The 20,184-nt window shown below is 37.5% G+C and overlaps 1 protein-coding gene across 1 annotated transcript in view; it reads left to right on the top strand.

Annotated features, from left to right (window-relative positions):
- The window catches only part of SEMA3D (sema domain, immunoglobulin domain (Ig), short basic domain, secreted, (semaphorin) 3D), a 230,218-nt gene that overhangs the window by 197,715 nt on the left and 12,319 nt on the right, over positions 1 to 20,184 (top strand). Inside the window, exons 13-17 of the mRNA XM_010848142.1 lie at positions 1,989 to 2,211; positions 4,096 to 4,184; positions 5,967 to 6,008; positions 8,873 to 9,030; positions 12,578 to 12,642. Coding sequence (XP_010846444.1) covers positions 1,989 to 2,211; positions 4,096 to 4,184; positions 5,967 to 6,008; positions 8,873 to 9,030; positions 12,578 to 12,642 — 577 coding nt within the window. The remainder of the gene's footprint in view (positions 1 to 1,988; positions 2,212 to 4,095; positions 4,185 to 5,966; positions 6,009 to 8,872; positions 9,031 to 12,577; positions 12,643 to 20,184) is intronic.

Genomic DNA, 20,184 nt, shown 5'->3' with positions numbered 1-20,184 from the left:
TCAACAGTGGCCACAGGACTGGAAAAGGTCAGTTTTCATTCCAATCCCAAAGAAAGGCAATGCCAAAGAATGCTCAGACTACTGCACAATTGCACTCATCTCACACACTAGTAAAGTAATGCTCAAAATTCTCCAAGCCAGGCTTCAGCAATACGTGAATCATGAACTTCCAGATGTTCAAGCCGGTTTTAGAAAAGGCAGAGGAACCAGAGATCAAATTACCAACATCTGCTGGATCATGGGAAAAGGAAGAGAGTTCAAGAAAAACATCTATTTCTGATTTATTGACTATGCCAAAGCTTTTGACTGTGTGGATCACAATAAACTGTGGAAAATTCTGAAAGAGGTGGGAATACCAGACCACCTGACCTGCCTCTTGAGAAATTTGTATGCAGGTCAGGAAGCAACAGTTAGAACTGGACATGGAACAACAGACTGGTTCCAAATAGGAAAAGGAGTACGTCAAGGCTGTATATTGTCACCCTGCTTATTTAACTTAAATGCAGAGTACATCATGAGAAACGCTGGGCTGGAAGAAGCACAAGCTAGAATCAAGATTGCCAGGAGAAATATTAATAACCTCAGATATGCAGATAACACCACCCTTATGGCAGAAAGTGAAGAAGAACTAAAGAACCTCTGGATGAAAGTGAAGGAGGAGAGTGAAAAAGTTGGCTTAAACCTCAACATTCAGAAAACTAAGATCATGGCATCCGGGCCCATCACCTCATGGCTAATAGATGGGAAACAGTGTTTGATTATTTTGGGAGGGCTCCAAAATGACTGCAGATGGTGATTGCAGCCATGAAATTAAAAGACGCTTACTCCTTGGAAGGAAAGTTATGACCAACCTAGACTGCATATTAAAAAGCAGAGACATTACTTTGTCAACAGAGGTCTGTCTAGTCAAGGCTATGGTTCTTCCAGTAGTCGTGTATGGATGTGAGAGTTGGACTACAAAGAAAGCTGAGCACAGAATAATCGATGCTTTTGAACTGTGGTGTTGGAGAAGACTCTTGAGAGTACCTTGGACTGCAAGGAGATCCAACCAGTCCATCCTAAAAGAGATCAGTCCTGGGTGTTCATTGGAAGGACTGATGTTTAAGCTGAAACTCCAATACTTTGGCCACCTGAGGCAAAGAGCTGACTCATTTGAAAAGACCCTGATGCTGGGAAAGATTGAGGGCGGGAGGAGAAGGGGACGACAGAGGGTGAGATGGTTGGATGGCATCGCTGACTCAATGGACATGGGTTTGGGTAGACTCCGGCAGTTGGTTATGGCCAGGGAGGCCTGGCGTGCTGCAGTTCATGGGGTCGCAAAAAGTCAGACACCACTGAGTGACTGAATTGAACTGAAAGATGATCACAATAGGTTTAGATAGCATCAGTTGCCATCCATAGTTATTTTTTTTTTCTCTTGATCAGAACTTTTAAAATTTATTTTCTTAGCAACTTTCAAATACGTAATACAGTGTCTGTAACTAATAGCCACCATACATCACCAGGACTTATTTTGTAGCTAGAGGTTTATACCTTTTGACTCCTTTCACCCATTTTGCCCATCCCTCACCCCCAACTTCTGGCAGCCACCAATCTGTTCTCTGTATCTACGAGCTCTTCTGTTTGTCCCATTGTTTAGATTACACATATATAAGTGAGATCATACAGTATTTATCTTTCTTTGACTTATTTCACTTAGCATAATACCCTCGAGGTCCATCTATGTTGTTGCAAATGGTAAGATTTCATTTTTTGTGTGGCTGAATAATATTTCTTTGTAATATTTTAGAATATTTTTGAAAGCAAAAACTGGATTTAAATACACTCACGGCGAACTGTATGTATTTATATCTTGATGTGAGTTCATGTTGATCCTATTGACCATTACTTTAATATTACCAGTAATAAACTTTAAAAACTTTGAAAGTAAATGAAATTTTCTCAGGTGCATGAATAATGTCTTTACTCCCCGCCTCATTTCTTTTCAGTGTCCAAGCAAAACCTATGACCCACTGATCAAATCCACCCGAGATTTTCCAGATGATGTCATCAGTTTCATAAAGCGGCACCCTGTGATGTATAAATCAGTATATCCAGTTTTGGGACGACCAACGTTCAAGCGAATCAATGTGGATTACAGACTGACACAGATCGTGGTGGATCACGTCGTCGCAGAAGATGGCCAGTATGATGTGATGTTTCTTGGAACAGGTATGCTAGGGCCAGGTTATGCTTTCTTTCACATGAATTTTTCATTAGACAAACAAAAAATTCAGAAAAGTCTACTGATCAAAATCAAAATGAGTAATTATTAGTTCATACCTCATCACTGTTTTTTTTTTAACTTGCATAACAAGTGCTTTTAATTGACCATCATACCTATCTTCCAGCTTCCATTTGAGTTGTGTGAGATTTCAAAACATATTTCTGTAATACAAATGCAGTGTGCCTGCTATAGATGAGGTGCTCAATACATATTTGCTGAATGACTATGGACTAAAACAAGTAGGCAAAGAAAAGTTTCTCTATCTTCAAACTTCACATTTCTTTCTTTCTACAGAGATATTTGACAATTCTATCCCAAAGGATCCCTTCACCCAGTTTTGAGAATCCCTGACTTAGCTGACATAAGATGGCTTTTCAAAAAAGTTAATCATTAATTTGTAAATAACTTAAAGTAAGAACTTCTTGGTAATTATTTTTCCTGCCCTTGAATTTTCTGGATTAATTATTCATTATTAGAACCCATTTTATTTACTTTTTGACTGCCAGCTTATTAAAATGATTACTTTTTCTAGGAAAAGAAATATTATTTGGTGCATTTCAAAAAAGTAATATCTAATAATGTACTGTGAATTCTAATGGCAATAAAAATAGCATGTATTTTTAAAACAAAAGCACTGCATCTGGATAATGTATAATTTGATGAATCAAGCATTGCTTAAAAAAAAATAGAATTTTGATGAGTTTTGAAGAAATTGACACTTTTACTAAAAAAGGTTTTTAGAACTATCCTAAAACAATTTTAGGATAATTTTACTTCTAAAAGTGTATTGGTTTTACAAAAGTTAGGAAGCATTCAAGAACTCCTATTGTCAAACCTGATTATGCTGCAGATGGTGGTACCAAGGCCCAGGGGAAAAAAGTGGCGTTTTCCAGACTACAGAGATTACTACTGATGCATCAAAACATGAAATAATTAGTTTGTCATTAATTCTAATGAGTTTGCCTCTTAATTGCATGGCCCACCCGAAGCTCATTCCTAGCTCTTCAACATTTCTGGGTCAGAAAAGCCATTTAGCCACTAGGTGGTACTACCTAACTTTTATTGAGAAAATTATAAGGATACTGAGGTAGACTTATTTCCAAATATGGTATTTGGAAAATGTATATTTAATATTTTTCAAAGATTCTAGAATCATTTAAAAACAATTCACGCTGCTTTGTACAAACAGGATTATTACCATACATGTTTACATACTCTGACCACAGTGCTCAGAAGTTCATAAGCAACTATTTTTAATTTATTTTTATACAGGTCAGTCTAGACATTAATCTCCAAATGGAAATTTTTTTTCTTTTTCTAAAATGTTCTTTTGATCATCTTTCTGTAATTACATGCCACCTTGTGGAACTGCAATGTATTATTAATCTTGTGATAATTTAAAATTCTAAAATAATTTTCGATAAAAACTTTACTTTCTAGCCCATTAATGTTTCTGTCAGTTAAATACATTTGATTAGTAGTGGACACTTTTCTCATATAGATACCTCATATGATGTTTCTCTTTTGTTGTCATTTCAACTAAGTTTTAAAGGAGACATAGATATTCCTGTGCTAGGAATACACTCCAAGTATGTGTCTTTTAATATTTTATTTATAAACATATGTTCTATGAGCTGAAAGCTATAATATTTCAGAAGAGGAGAATCATATATTAATAAATTAAGCTTCATTTCTTGCATGCTTTATTTAACCTGATTTCTTGAAAGGCATTAAGAAAAAAAAAATGAGGGGAGCAATGTGAAGGTTGCTAATAAATATTTAAACACTGAAGTAGAAACATAAGAATCATGGGTAATTTATTTTTTCAGACATTGGAACAGTCCTAAAAGTTGTCAGCATTTCAAAGGAGAAGTGGAATATAGAAGAGGTAGTACTGGAGGAGTTACAGATATTCAAGGTAAGACTTAGGCCAGAGTTCCGGGAGAAGAGACAGTGAACCTAAGCAGTTCTTATATGGGACGTGTTTGTCTCAATATATCATCACTTTTTCTGGAGAAGTCTTTGCAGTTAACTCCTTTATTTTTTGTTTCCTTAAGTGAAGGAAAAAAGTTTAAAAAGCAACCAAAGTAGGACTCACTTTCCCCTGTAGAATATAACTGAGATTGGGACTCCTGGGACTACCCCTCATGACTGAGTTTTCCAAGCTTATGCTCAGACAAATCAGTACAGTAGATGAAAGCCTGGGATCTCTTTTACTATCCAGATGCTTTTCTGCTTTATAAATTTTACTTTTCAGTTTTTCCTCAGTTGAATTTGAGAAAACTGAAAAGTGTATAAATCATGTTTCCCTGCATTTGTATAAGGATTTTTTTTTTTTTAATTGCATGATAGTAAATCTTTATGTATGCTAAGTTCCTCTCAATCGCCCAAAACATTAGTAGATCTAAAATAATAGTTCTCCAGATTTGGGGAATATCCTTAGACTTTTAACAGTAAATCTGAATTGTGGCATTCTTTGTAGATGTTCAGTGAGATTCAGTTCAAAGTTATTTTCTAAAAATGAAATTAGAAATAAAGTTGCATTTCTTAGAAGAGCTTTTGAAAAATATGTTGCGTCTTTTGTAACATTTTTGTTGAGACAACTTATTAAACGATACTGTTTCCATGTGAACATCTATTGTCATAAAAGAGAATAGACCCTCCACTGAGAGGGGCTCAAGTTAATTAACATGCCAGGTTCCACTGGTTCCTGTTTACACCGTGATGATACTAGTGGTCCAGGAGTTAACAAGAACAAGACCTGCTGTCTGCCATCTACTGAAAACAAAGCCTTGGGTAGTTCCCAAGGGAGAAGTCAATGTCAAATATAAGTGTGAACCCAGAGGCCAAATAAAGCCCCCACAACACATGTAGGCATGTTAGACTGAGTCTGTTCAGTGGTTGTTAGTGGTCAAGAGGAATTGTTTGGAAGGATTCCACTCTTCAGATTAAACAATGAACCTGTCTGCTTAATTCATTTAAAAAAATTATTTGATAGAACTTCCTCATTTAACATTTTTCTTTTCCTTTCTTTCATATACTTCCTTAAATTTTTTATATCTATTTTGAGAAATTAATATATAGGGAAAGATTGATGATAGATGAAAAGAATTTTAAACATCCCATCATTCTTAGTTTGAGAACTTTTCTGTTCATATTTTAAATTTTATGTTGCTTGCATAGAAATGTATTTCCTACAAATAAAACTTTCTCCCCATGAAATTATACACATCATGTTGTGTAGGGTTCTGTAAAGCATATGCTCATTCACAAGGAGCACTATAACTCTTTAGAATTCTGCTACTTGAACAAGTTTTGAACTACTGATCTAAGTGAGAGCAGAAAGAGGCAATAAATAATTATGGAGATGTTCTTGTCAACACTAGTTTGAATTATGTGGAAGCAGTTAAGATAAGCAAAGTCAGAAGAGGGAGAAACCTTATGGGTAACTGGGAACAATTTGCAATGCAGAATGCCCTCACATATATTTAGGTAATTTTTCTTTAATAAGAAACTATTTTGATAATTTTTATTAAGGTTGAATCACTGCACATGGAAAGGAAATAGCAAACATTAAGATCTTTTTCTTCTCTACATAAAAGAGCCTTGAAGTTTACTCCAATTATCTTTGGTACAAGATAAAATATTGGCTACTATAAAAGACTGTTCGTGATTACTAACAGTTAATTTCTATTTTCAGCATTCATCAATCATCTTGAACATGGAGTTGTCTCTGAAGCAGGTACTTTCTAATTTTTGTGTAAAAATTAGCCACAAAAGGAAGACTGTTTGAATCAAAGTTTGTTTTAGGGAAAATCCACTGAGGCAGGAAGTTAAATTATAAATCTATAAAAAGCTTTAGATTGTTTCTTTTGTAACTGATTATTGGGCATTGTTTCAGCCTTGCCTTAGGAGACATGGAACCCAATTTCATTAATTGAATAATACATTCTCCCTTTCTTTGGCTCTTGAAAATTGAGCTCACTTCCCTAGTCTCATGAGAATGCCATTCTGTCAAGGCTGTAAAGTAATTCATGTAACAATAGAATACTAGCACTAAACATTAAAAATGGTTTTTAATCAGGGAGTGTAGGAGTTAGACTGCAGTGGAAAACAGCCCAATAGTTAACCTCCAACCTTCTACTTAATATCTTACTCCAGGAGTCAATTTCCTCAACAGTAAAGTTAGAAGAATAATATCTACCTCCTAATAAATTGGATGGTGTATGCAAAATTCTAGACAGAGAGCTGGAACTTTCTAACTGTAAAATAGATGGTAGCTAATAATAACAATAATAATATTTAATATGATGTCTCAGTTCTTGGATATGATACCCCAAACCCCAGTTGATTCAAGAGGTTCAGACTTGCATTACCATTTCTATACATACTCTAGATATATAAGTAAAACACATGATAGGTAATATGTTCACCATTAAGTTGTTGCTAAAATTGTCTTAATCCGTAGAGTAAGTACACTTAGTATGATACAAGGATTATTAGGAAAATATCCAAGTAGATTTCTTCTTCAGTCTTTTCTGTTAATTTGTTCATTCATTCAACATTTACTTCCTGAAGGCCTGCTACTGTCCTTGGAGGGTACAGAAATGGATGAATGGCATAAGTCTTCATCTCTAGAAACTCTTGTGGAACTGAAAGGCAAAGGCCCATGCAAACACAGTAGTGCAAAAATGGAACCATGTACTAGGAGACGGAAAAGAGAGGAACTGATGGAAAAGAGGGTCAGGGGAGCAGGGGGAGGAAGCTAAGAGAAAGGCAACTTGAGCTATGAAAGCTCTTGCAGTTAATCAGACAGAAAGAAGGATGGGATGGAGAAGCCAAGTAGGAGTGGAGAACACTTGAAAAGGTGTAAAGAGTGAAAGATTGTAACTTATCCTGCTAAGTTTGTGTACAGTTGGAGCAAAGAGCATACCTATGCTTATGGAGCAAGGAGACTAGAAAGGAACCTGGGGAAGTAAAACAGCAGAAGAGTAGACACATCTTTGCATGGATGCCCTCCTGAGAAGTTTGACATGTTTATCCAAGACAGTGAAAACCTTGAAAGATTTTAAGCAGGAGGGTGTCATGGTAAGATTTTCCTCTTAGAGAGAGCAGTCTGGTGTGGCAGTGTGGAAGATGGATTGAGTCCTGGGGTAATAGTAGGACACTTACAAGTGATCCTGGAAAGAGATGATAAGGACTTGAGACAAAGGCAGTGGAGAGGGAGGAGGAAGTAGATTAGAGAGTTCTGTATGAGAGAATGGAGAGATAAGGTGGCAGATGGAATGAGAGTGAAGGAAGATTCAGAGACAACTCCCAGATTTGTGCCTTGGGTGACTGGGATGCTGTCTCTTGGTCAGGTAGGGTAGGAAGTGACTTCCCTGGTGGTCCAGTGGCTAAGACTCCATGCTTCCACTTCAAGGGGCACAGGTTCCATCCCTGGTTGGGGAACTAAGAATTCCACATACCACACAGCCAAAAGAAAAAGAAAGATACGGTAGGAAGCGTAGATTTGGGGAATCAGTATGTGCATATTTATGTTGTTTTCAAGATACCACTGAGTCTTTGTACAGGAAGAAGAGAACTGAAAAGAAGGAAACCCAACATTCACTGCAGAGAAAGGAGTCATCAAACAAAACAGAAATCTTAGACAGAAATAAAGAGGGAGAACAGGAGAAAAGGAAGAGTTTCAAGGACATTTTAGAGAATTATATAGTAAAATAAATACTAAACAATATATGCATTTAGCCTCTTGGAAGTCTTAACTGGCAGATTAGTGGCTGGTAGGGATATAAGACAGATTGCTATAGGTAGAGTACACATCTGTTATTTGTGCCAGTATCTATTTCTAGATTTTTTTCCCCTCCATTTAAAGTTTGGTATGTCTGCTAGACTTGACCACATGTCATTTGAAGACACAGACAATGGCTTGTTCACTTGGATGATCCCTCCCCTCTGCCACCACCACATGTCCTCAAATAGATTCATGTAAGGATGTGAGGATGTAGTGCCTTATTTTTAGGACTTATTTTCAAAATGTAATTTCATTTGCTGAGTTGTCAGTATCCTGCAGGCTTTTACGTGTGATACAGCATCCCATAAGCCTCCTTAATACTTTCTTCACAGTGATACCAAATACTTTCTCTCTCATTTATAACTCATTTTCCTTCAGGGATCCATACTTCATTAACAAATGAAATGGTTAGTTAAAACCACAGAAAAAGTTCTAGAAACCTCCTTTTGGTCATTTCTTATGGCAGGAGAAGACCGACAGTGTTGCCTATAGCATCTGTGCTTGATATAATCTACCAAAGTGTATTTTCAACTATTGAGAAAGAATTTGACATCTTAATTCCTCAGTCTAGCAGCTGGTTTTTTACCTTCTGAAATTACTGCCAAGGTTACTCTAGCTCTATAGAATGCTGTCCAATTCAGGATCAACACCTTCAAACCACCATCCAGCCAGACTGAAGACTGACTTATCTTACTTTTCCTGTGGCACCCGAGGAGACAGATTTAGATCTGTGATATGATATTCAAGAAAGGGAAGTTCTTAAGAGTAGGCTGAAAGATGCTTCTAATGCATTTGTTTTGCCTGATTTGCAGCAACAATTGTATGTTGGTTCCCGAGACGGATTGGTTCAGCTTTCCTTGCACAGATGCAACACTTATGGGAAAGCGTGCGCAGACTGTTGTCTTGCCCGAGACCCCTACTGTGCCTGGGATGGACATGCATGCTCTCAATATGTGCCCACTTCAAAAAGGTGAGCATCACCTCACGTTAAGAGGAAGCCTTCCATTTTACATGACGAACAGCTCACATGAAGTTGTGAGTAAAAGTTGGCCAATTTCTCTTGTAGTTAGTTTAAAGACAAAACATACAGGAAACATGGTCTATGGTAGGGATATTATAACGTAAGTGTTTTATAGTTTTTCATAAAGCTAAATTTAAGGAGGATAAAATAGAATGTTCTGAAATCTAGAAATGTGGAGGTTTTACCACAGCAGGTTTGTTTGTCTGACACACAGCAAGCCAGTTGTGGAGATGCCAACGTTTGCAGCAGAGAACGGGGTTTATTCATGAGGCAGTCAAGCGAGGAGACAGGAAACAAGTCTCAAATCCACCTCCCCAAAGGTGAGAGACTCAGGATGTGTATGAGATAAACCTGAGACCTGGGGAGCCTAGGAAAGGTAACTGGAGATAGAAAAGGTGAGATAAGCAATGGCCTGTGCAGATGGAACTAAGCTACAGGCTTCTTCCTGGGATGCATGCTCGGAGGGTGGAGTTTTGGCCTCTGATGTCAAAAGGTCACTGGACACTCTCACATGCCCAGAGGGAAAGCCAATGCCCTAACTGGCTAGAGCTCAAACAGGACACACCCAACTCCAACAGCTTGGACAAAAAGTTTATTTGTTCAGGTTACCCGAGGCTTGGAGATATGCACCTTTTTGTAGCAACAATTAAAGCAAGCTTGATCAATGAAGCCCGTTACAGGTTTAATGGATTTAACTGATAACTCTTGATTTCAGAGCTTTAAAAAATTCTGATAATTGTTTATATCCTTTGCCTTCATCTTTGTCAGAAAGCACAAAAAGTTTGCTTTCTTTACTATTCTAGCCTTTGTACATTCTTCCTTTCTTCCCATATTTATAAATACGTATATACTCATAGTTCAGTTCAGTTCAGTCACTCAGTTGTGTCCGACTCTTTGAGACCCCATGAATTGCAGCACACCAGGCCTCCCTGTCCATCACCAACTCCCTGAGTTTACTCAAACTCATGTCCATCAAATCGGTGATGCCATCCAGCCATCTCATCCTCTGTCGTCCCCTTCTCCTCCTGCCCCCAATCCCTCCCAGCATCAGAGTCTTTTCCAATGAGTCAACTCTTTGCATGAGGTGGCCAAAGTACCGGAGTTTCAGCTTTAGCATCATTCCTTCCAAAGAACACCCAGGGCTGATCTTCTTTAGAATGGACTGGTTGGATCTCCTTGCAGTCCAAGGGACTCTCAAGAGTCTTCTCCAACACCACATTTCAAAAGCATCAATTCTTCGGTGCTCAGCTTTCTTCACAGTCCAACTCTCACATCTGTACATGACCACTGGAAAAACCACAGCCCTGACTAGACGGACCTTTGTTGGCAAAGTAATGTCTTGATTTTCAGTATGCTATCTAGGTTGGTCATAACTTTCCTTCCAAGGAGTAAGCGTCTTTTAATTTCATGGCTGCAATCACCATCTGCAGTGATTTTGGAGGCCCCCCAAAATAAAGTCTGACATGGTTTCCACTGTTTCCTCATCTATTTCCCATGAAATGATGGGACCAGATGCCATGATCTTCGTCTTCTGAATGTTGAGCTTTAAGCCAACTTTTTAACTCTCCTTTTTCACTTTCATCAAGAGGCTTTTTAGTTCCTCTTCACTTTCTGCCATAAGGGTGGTGTCATCTGCATATCTGAGGTTATTGATATTTCTTCCGGTAATCTTGATTCCAGCTTGTACTTAATGTATGTTTTTGTAATACTGTAGATTATATACAGCTCACAGTACATCCCAGTGGTTATGTGGAATTTTGCTTTTACTCCAACTTGGCCAATTTCTGCCACCCAGATATGCTTAAATATCAAACTATGTCCCACTGTTTGTAACTTATTGCTTTATGTACTCTTAAAAGTAATGTCATTGTAGGCCAACAGTATCCTGGCTAGGAATTTATTTACAGACACACAGGCAAAAAAGTACCGCAAATTATATGTTTGCTCATTTCAGCACTGTTTTCAATAGCAAAATTATTGGAAACAACCTGAGTGCTCATTAATATGAGTTATGGTGGCTGATATATTAAAATATCATTTTAAAATGTGGTTTACAGTAACACTATTTATTAAAGTATCACCCAAAGTATATTTTGTTCTAGGTAAAATGTCAGCAAACTGTATATATATATATATATTTTTAATCTTTAGGTCTTAACAAGATAGCAGGTGAGCATACAATAGTCCTACTACTATATATTTACTTCTATTTTTTGAAAGTTAACTGATCTGTTAAATTGTAAATTCTAGTATCTCAGATTGAATGTATAGTACAAAAACAGACACAATGCCAAGACTTTTTTATATTCTCTGAAATCTCTGAATTGAATCTAAGTTTGAAGTAAAAAGTCACAACATTTTTGTTAGTTTTTGACGAAGAATATACTCATCCTAGGTAATCTTTGGGCAATGCTTTTCTTTTCTAGAACCTAAAAAACAGGAATGCTCATTAGTTGGTAATGAGCCTTCAGTTTGATGAATTGATTCTGTTCCTTATGAATCCAAGATTTAAAAACATTCTTGACCTTATGTACCTTATGTACCTTATACCATCATATTTTTTTCTTTTTGTATTTCCCAGGACTGCATCTCTGATCTTGCAGACATGCCACTGTGATGTTCTCCCTTACCTAACATAATGTTTGTGCGAGCCAAAAAATGTGTATGATAGATGAATCTTCCACAAGACTGTCATCCAGTCAACGTTTCCCTTAAGGAACACCCTAGTATCACAGAATGTTCATTGTGACATCTGTGATCTCTGATGTGGCAACATAAAATAGCCAAAGCAAATGAAACTGCACACTGAGTGTAAGATTTATTTAATTTAGATGTAGCAGATTTTTTTATATACAATAGTTATCATTTTCTCTTCGGGAAAACATGTGACAATAATGTACAAGGCCATTACTTTATTGTTACTATTATTAGCACCACTATGAGAGAAACATTGTGAACTGTGTCAGTAGATAGAAATAACATCTAGCCATTCATGCCATTTCAAACTTGTACTTCTGTTTCAAATAATATCTATCTTGTTGTTTAATCACATAAATAATGAATCTTCGTATGATAAAGCATTTTATAGTTATGTGTACTTTCTTACCCACTGACTAAAGCTCTTTTATATCTTATTACACTGAAAAAAAGAAGATACAAATAGTTACCCCCCCCCATTGAGTGTAAATAAAAACTGGAGCACATTTATATTCAACCTGTTATACTGAATAATTTGTCAAAATCAAAGAAAAATTGTGGTGGCTAAATAAAATGCAGATCATCTTATTGCTAAAACAAGATCCATTCTGTTAGGACTCTACCTAACTAGTATTACTTGGATTAATGTTGCAGTGATTGGAATACTGGCCTGCATTTAAGTTCAGCAGTGAAACAAGTACAGTTCTGCTTCTGCTACTGTTATTAGTATTAGATGTAGACTTTTTATATTCCAGATATCATGCTTGAAGTTCTAAACAGTTTAATCCCTTTTCCATAGGCGAGCTAGACGCCAAGATGTGAAGTATGGGGACCCAATCACCCAGTGCTGGGACATAGAAGACAGTAAGTATAGGTCTACTATTCTTTACTCCCATTGAAAACTGTAAGCCTGATCTTTGTGTGTCTTTTTTATTATATGACTTAAAACATCTTTTATGTAGGAAGATCCCATTTTGTGTAACTCTTGTGCTCTGGAAAAGCAATAGAAATAAATCAGCCCCCTGTTCACATGCCTAAGTGAATATAATTCTTTGTTATATTGTTATTTGTTTCATGTGGCTTTTAAAATTCCTATACCTTTTCCCTCCTTTTTTACTGCCTTGTCCATCCTTGTAAAGTTTGAAACTACCATTAGAGATAAAGCAGAATATAGTCCAAAACATACGGACATTTAGACCGTCCCAGAAGAGACCCTCCAAGAAAAGTTTGATAAAAGGGCTGGACTTAATTGGAAAGAAACTTTAGGTAGCCTGTGCATTATTTGTATTCACTTATTAATTCATGTACCATTCAATCAGTAAATATTTATTAAGTGAGTTCCACGTGCATATAATTGACCCGGTCATACTTTGAGACTAAGAGACTCCTTAGATAACTTACAGTTCTTTGGGGAGACGTCATAAGGTACAAATCGTGATGTGGGAGTTTAGGGGGAAAAAAAAAATGAGCAATCACCAGAGGCTGTATTATTCAGAGAAAATGTCAAAGAAGGGAGGATCTTGAAAGTCTGAGTGTGAGAAGGGAGGAGTAGAAAATTGAGAGAAAGTCTGTTGAGTGACTCTGGTAACAGAGAATACAATCTGTAAACGTGTATATTCCAGAGCTTTAATTACTTTCCACTCTCAAGCTCTGCCTTCAGATAGAAAATATATGCACACAAGTGCATGCACACACACAAACACACATGCAACGGGAGGAAGAGCGGAACTGCCTTCCCGTCATCACAATGTGAGTAACCACCCACCACTGAATAAACAACCCACATTTCATAGTCTGTAACTGGTGGTCTGGCAGAGTGTTCTTAATTTAAAAACAAAACAATTGTTTATAATTTAAAGTATCATTCTTCTGAAAAACAAGCTCTAGTCCAGAATAGGAGGTTTGTTTTCTTGTTCCAGCGTGCAGGTGACTCACTGTAACAGCCTGTGTTTTATTTAGCAATCATTACTGTGTGCTGTGCATACAGGTTTTCACACGTGCATATGAGATTAGCAGGGACTGTTTTAGGTACGGTGGATATGCTCAGGAGTAAAGAATCCTCCTGCCAATGCAGGAGATGCACGTTCCATCCCTGGGTCAGGAAGATTCCCTAGAGAAGGAAATGGCAACCCACTCCAGTGTTCTTGCCTGGAAAACCCCATGGATAGAGGAGCCTGGCAGGGCTACAGTCCACAGGTCACAAAAGAATTGAAAACAACTTAGCGACTAAATGGCAACAAATGAACAAAAAAGAAAACAACCTGCACATTCAGGGATTTTAAATTTAAGTGTGTGTTAGGGGAGGGAGCAAGCAACAAACATAAAAACAAGTAAAATATATGCCATGTTATGAGAACTTTTAAAAGACTGTTGCTGCCTAAGGCACTCACAATCTCTGTCTCCACTTCATCACATCCCCTTCTTGTTATGCTCCATTGTACATTGCCTTTTCTAAGCACCATCACCACTCTAACTCAGTCCAGTTTTTGTCAAGATCACCAAGTGATTTCCTCCCTTGCCAAATCCAATGCACACTTTTTAGCACGCACTATTACTCTCTAGCTCCCTTGTCCCTGAAACACTTTCTTCACTTGGCTTCCATGCAGTGGTGCAGTGATATGCTGGAGCCAGTTTTTATGGCCCCATGAGAGCTGATTGTTTATTATGTAGGGGATTTTTGAGCTGGTTTTAAACCATTGGTACCTTGAATCAGCCATGGTGGGAGTTCTTATACCAGAAAAATCAGCAAGCTCTACAAATCAGGTCCTTGCATTTACAGAGATGGTCTCCCAGCACAGGTATGCTTCATGGCACCACATGGAAAACTTCGGGTTTTTCTTTTACCATATAGGCTTCTCCTTCTGAGTGTTCTTAACTTTCCTTTTCATTCTACTACCTAAACATTCCATCTCTGTCTATTCACTCCTTAACACCATCCGTTTCAATACTATCAGAGGCTTTTTTTTTTAATTGAAGTATAGTTGATTTACAGTGTTGTGTTAGTTTCTGGTGTACAGCAAAGTGATTTAGTTATTTTGTTGTTGTTCAGTTGCTAAGTTGTGTCAGACTCTCTATGACTCCATGGACTGTAGACTGCCAAGTTTCTCTGTCAATGGGATTTTCCAGGCAAGAACACTGGAGTGGGTTGCCATTTCCTTCTCCAGGGAATCTTCCCAAGCCAGGGATCGAACCTGTGTCTCCTGCATTGGCAGGCTGATTCTTGACTACCTGAGCCATCAGGGAAGCCGTATATATTTATTCTTCTTCATATCTTTTCCATTATGGTTTAACAGGATATTGAGTATAGTTCCCTGTGAAATACAGTAATTGTTGTTGTTCAGTCACCCAGTCATGTCTGGATCTTTGCAACCCCATAGACTGTGGCACACCAGGGCTCCCAGTCCCTCACCATCTCCTGGAGTTTGCCCAAGTTCATGTCCATTGCATTGGTGATGCCATCGAGCTATCTCATCCTCTCATGCCCTCTTCTCCTTCTGGCCTCAATCTTTCCCAGCATCAGGGACTTTTCCAGTGAGTCGGCTGTTCACATCAAGTGACCAAAATACTGGAACTTCAGCATCAGTCCCTCCAATTCAGGGTTGATTTCCCTTAAGATTGATTGGTTTCATCTCCTTGCAGTCCAAGAGACTCAGGAATCTTCTCCAGCACCACAGTTGGAAGACATCAACTCTCTCTGGTGCTCTGCCTTCTTTATGGTCCAGCTCTCACAACCATATGTGACCACGGGGAAGACCATAGCCTTGACTATACAGACATTTGTCAGCAGTGTAACATCTCTGCTTTTCAACACACTGTCTAGGTTTGTCATAGCTTTCCTGCTGAGAAGCGGTCATCTTCTATAGAGTAGGACCTTTTTTTTTTTTTTTTAATCCATTCTAATATATAATAGTTGTATCCACTATTCCCACAACCTCAATCCATCACTTCCTTATCCCCTTCCCCCTTGGCAACCCTTAGTCTTTTTTCTGTGTGGGTGAATCTGTTTCATTAATAAGTTCATTTGTGTCATATTTTAAGTTCCACATATAAGTGACATATGGTATATGTCTTCTTCTTTCTGACCTACTTAGTATGATAATCTCTAGGATCATCCATGCAGAAATGCACATGTCATTATTGCATTTCTGTTTATGGCTGTGTACTATTCCATTATATATACATGTGTGTATATGAACATTATGAAAATCTTCTTTATCCATTCATCTGTTGATGGACATTTAGGTTGCTTCCATGTCTTAACTGTTGTAAATATTGCTGCTGTAAACATTTAGACTATGTGTGCGTGTGTGCTAAGTTGCTTCAGTCATGTCAGACGCTTTGGGTTGGACTGTAGCCCACCAGGCTCCTCTGTCCATGGGATTCTCCAAGCAAGAATACTGGAGTGGGTTTCCATGCCTTTCTCCAGGAGATTTTCCTGACCCAGGGATTGAACCTGCATCCCTTACATCTTCTTCATTGGCAGGCGGGTTCTTGACCATTAGAACCACCTGGCAAGCCCATGATCTTTTGAAATTAGTTTCTCAAAAGCACTAGTCTGGTTCCTATCTCAGCCCTGTCTGCATTTGTTTCCTCTGTACCTGAAGAACTCTTCACTTCAGGTGTCCACATGGCTCTATCCTCACATCGTTTTATTCCATGATTGAAATGTTAGTATCAGTGTTAATTTCTCAGAGACACCCTTTCTGACCAACCTACCTGAAATACCTTTCTTCCCTTCTATCCCTAATTATTCCCTAATCTGCTATTTTTACTTGTACTGCATAACACAGCCAGATACTATATTATCTATTCATTCACTTGATTACTTTGTCTCTGTCACTGGAATATAAAGGTGGTGAATTTGCCTGCCATAATCACTAACATATTCCCTTCATTGAAAGTAATGCCAGTGTGGTAGGCAAAAAAAAAAAAAGTCTGTATCATACTTAGGTGAAGGAAGGGATACTCAGAGGGATAGCCCTTGAGCTGTTCCTTAAAGAAACAATCACACTTTCCTAAGTAGATTAAGTAACAAGTATTAAAATCAGAAAGGACTCACATAGGTTTGGTTAAGTTCATGACCATCCCTATGTTATTCTACGGAGTTTGTGTTTACCCTGTAAGCGATAAGGAACTATTTCATATTACTAAGAAAAGTTGTTTTTAAAAATAAAAGTAATTTATTTTGGTAGTTTGGTGATTGATTGGAATAGGAGAAGTCAGTGATAGAGAATCAATTGTGAAAATTAAAGTAGAAATTAAGAGGGTATTTTCAAACTAAGGGTTTTCAATCTCAAAGAAGAGAAAGGGTCACATTTGAACAATTGTTTTTGGTAAAGAAGAGAGGAAATGAGTTACTTATAACCCACCATAAATATGCATTGCATTGACCTGGTAATCAAGTTTTGAATAACTGGCAAATAGATGTTTTCTTTCTTCCTTCTTTTGTTCATCAATTGTTATATACTGTGATACTGCACGATTATTAATGATAGTGTTAAAACAATGTTAATTGTATATAATCTTGCTGCACTGACATCAGTGACATGTCCTAAGTGTATTATGAAGAAACATTCCAGATATTTCTCTATTAAAAAAATTTTTTTGCTTGCAATCTGAAAGATTAAAATATTCTTTAAAATTGTTTTACACTTACATGAAAGATACATATTCTACTCTTTAAAAACATTATTGCATGCAAATTTTGCACCTTTAAAAATGGATAGTAATAAAACACTTGTGAAAGTGCTGCACTTAATATGCCAGCAAATGTGGAAAACTCAGTAGTGGCCATAGGACTGGAAAAGATCAGTTTTCATTCCAATCCCAAAGAAAGGTAATACCAAAGAATGCTCAAACTACCACACAATTGCACTCATCTCACATGCTAGTAAAGTAATGCTCAAAATTCTCCAAGCCAACCTTCAACAGTTTGTGAACTGTGAACTTCCAGATGTCCAAGCTGGATTTAGAAAAGGCAGAGGAACCAGAGATCAAATTGCCAACATCTGTTGGATCATCAAAAAAGCAATAGAGTTCCAGAAAAACATCTACTTCTGCTTTACTGACTATGCCAAAGCCTTTGACAGTGTGGACCACAACAAACTGTGGAAAATTCTGAAAGAGATGGGAATACCAGACCACCTGACCTGCCTCCTGGGAAATCTGTATGCAGGTCAGGAGCAACAGTTAGAACTGAACTTGGAACAACAGGCTGGTTCCAAATAGGAAAAGGAGTACATCAAGGCTGTATACTGTCACCCTGCTTATTTAACTTATATGAGAGTACATCATGAGAAACACTGGGCTGGATGAAGCACAAGCTGGAATTAAGATTGCTGGAAGAAATATCAATAACCTCAGATATGCAGATAACACCACCCTTATGGCAGAAAGCGAGGAAGAACTAAAGAGCCTCTTGATGAAAGTGAAAGAGGAGAGTGAAAAAGTTGGGTTAGAACTCAACATTCAGAAAACTAAGATCATGCCATCTGGTTCCATCCCTTCATGGCAAATAGATGGGGAAACAATGAGAGACTTTATTTTGGGGGGCTCCAAAATCACTGCAGATGGTGACTGCAGCCATGAAATTAAAAGACGCTTGCTCCTTGAAAGAAAAGTTATGACCAACCTAGACAGCATATTAAAAAAAGCGAGACTTTACTTTGCTAACAAAGGTCCGTCTAGTCAAAGCTATGGTTTTTCCAGTAGTCATGTATGGATGTGAGAGTTGGACTATAAAGACAGCTGAGTTCTGAAGAATTGATGCTTTTGAACACACACATATATGTTTAAATTTACAAATAGAAAATTTTGAACTCAGAGATAAACATTATTGGAATATTCAGTAAATTAGTTTGTAGTAAAACTGATGTGGGGATGACTGTGTCAAAGGGTCACTATCTGCTGATTTGAAGATGGATTTCATATAATCAGCTCACTATTTCACTTTTCCAGTTGATTTCACTAATTTTAACATTTACTTAATTGACTAGTTCTTTTGTTGAATCCATCTAATTGAATTTCTCCCAAGCTCTTGCCCTGTCGCCTAACAATCAGCCTGCATCCTCCCTGCTTTGTTCATGAACTCCCTTTGCTCAGGAAAACAGTCTCTGTTACTGTGAAATGATGCATTTCTTTCTTCTCCTTGATCTGCACTGGTGATCTTCCTGTGCATTAGGAATTTATTATCTGAAAATCGTGGCTATAATCTATTGAGTTGGCAGAGAGAGAGAGTGGATAGACTACAGATTTCAAGTGGAATCCATGCATTTTGACAGTTAGATAAGGTTAATTCATAATAGGGTCAGCATGCTTGACTTAATCTTTGCTGGTAAGACACAAATAAGTTCAAAAGAAGTTTCTAAAAAAGAAACCTAACTATTGGATGCATGTGCATTCATGCCATTTGCTGATAATTCAGGGTGCTTAGATTGAAGATTCACTTAGGTCCCTTAAGCCTTACTCTGGTTTATGCCTAAAATGCTAAGTGGGCCCATCTGCAGAATTGAGACATCTGAATATATGTTGAAAAAGTGCATGTTTGGGCCAGGCTGAGAAGCTGTCATTTTTTGTTTGATCAAATTTGAGCTGCAGATCTTAGATCACACATGGGACACAGCCTTTGGCTACTCTGGATGGAATGTATTTCAGATGGTGCAGTTGATTTATAAGAAGAAGGTGTCTGAGACACTGATCCTTTAGCCTCCCATTGACTGTCTTATTGCAGATGCATGTGGGGCTATAATATCCCTCTCTGAATAAAAGAGAACCTTTTGGGGGTAGATAATATCCTGATTCAGAGTATTAGAATATCCAGTGTATTAGCGTCATCATAGAATTTCATCAAGTATAGAGAAGTACACTTACTTTTCTGATACTGAAATGTCATATGGTCATAACATACAGTTTGTGGTCAGCTCTGTGGACCAGTTCATAATGAATTTCTCTTTAAAGGTGAAATAAATTTCTATTGCAGAACTATCTACAAAATTGGTTCTATTTTCTACAAATTAAAAGATTTAAAGTTAAAAGATGTTGAAGTTTATTCAGTGCAACTCAAAGAGGCTCAATGTTAGTTATATCTTGTGAATTCTTATTTAAAAAAGAAACTTCAAAAGTTAATATATTGATGAAAGAATAAAAACTGAAATGCTAGGATAGAGTTTGCATTTTACTCATAGGTAACAAATACTATGGGCTGGAAGAAGCACAAGCTGGAATCAAGATTGCCAGGAGAAATATCAGTAACCTCAGATATGCAGATGACACCACCCTTATGGCAGAAAGTGAAGAGGAACTAAAAAGCCTCTTGATGAAAGTGAAAGTGGAGAGTGAAAAAGTTGGCTTAAAGCTCAACATTCAGAAGACGAAGATCATGGCATCTGGTCCCATCACTTCATGGAA

Source organism: Bison bison, unplaced genomic scaffold (assembly GCF_000754665.1).
Source record: "Bison bison bison isolate TAMUID 2011002044 unplaced genomic scaffold, Bison_UMD1.0 scf7180017864260, whole genome shotgun sequence".
Taxonomy (NCBI): Eukaryota; Metazoa; Chordata; class Mammalia; order Artiodactyla; family Bovidae; genus Bison; species Bison bison.
This window is presented reverse-complemented; position numbering and strand designations above follow the sequence as displayed.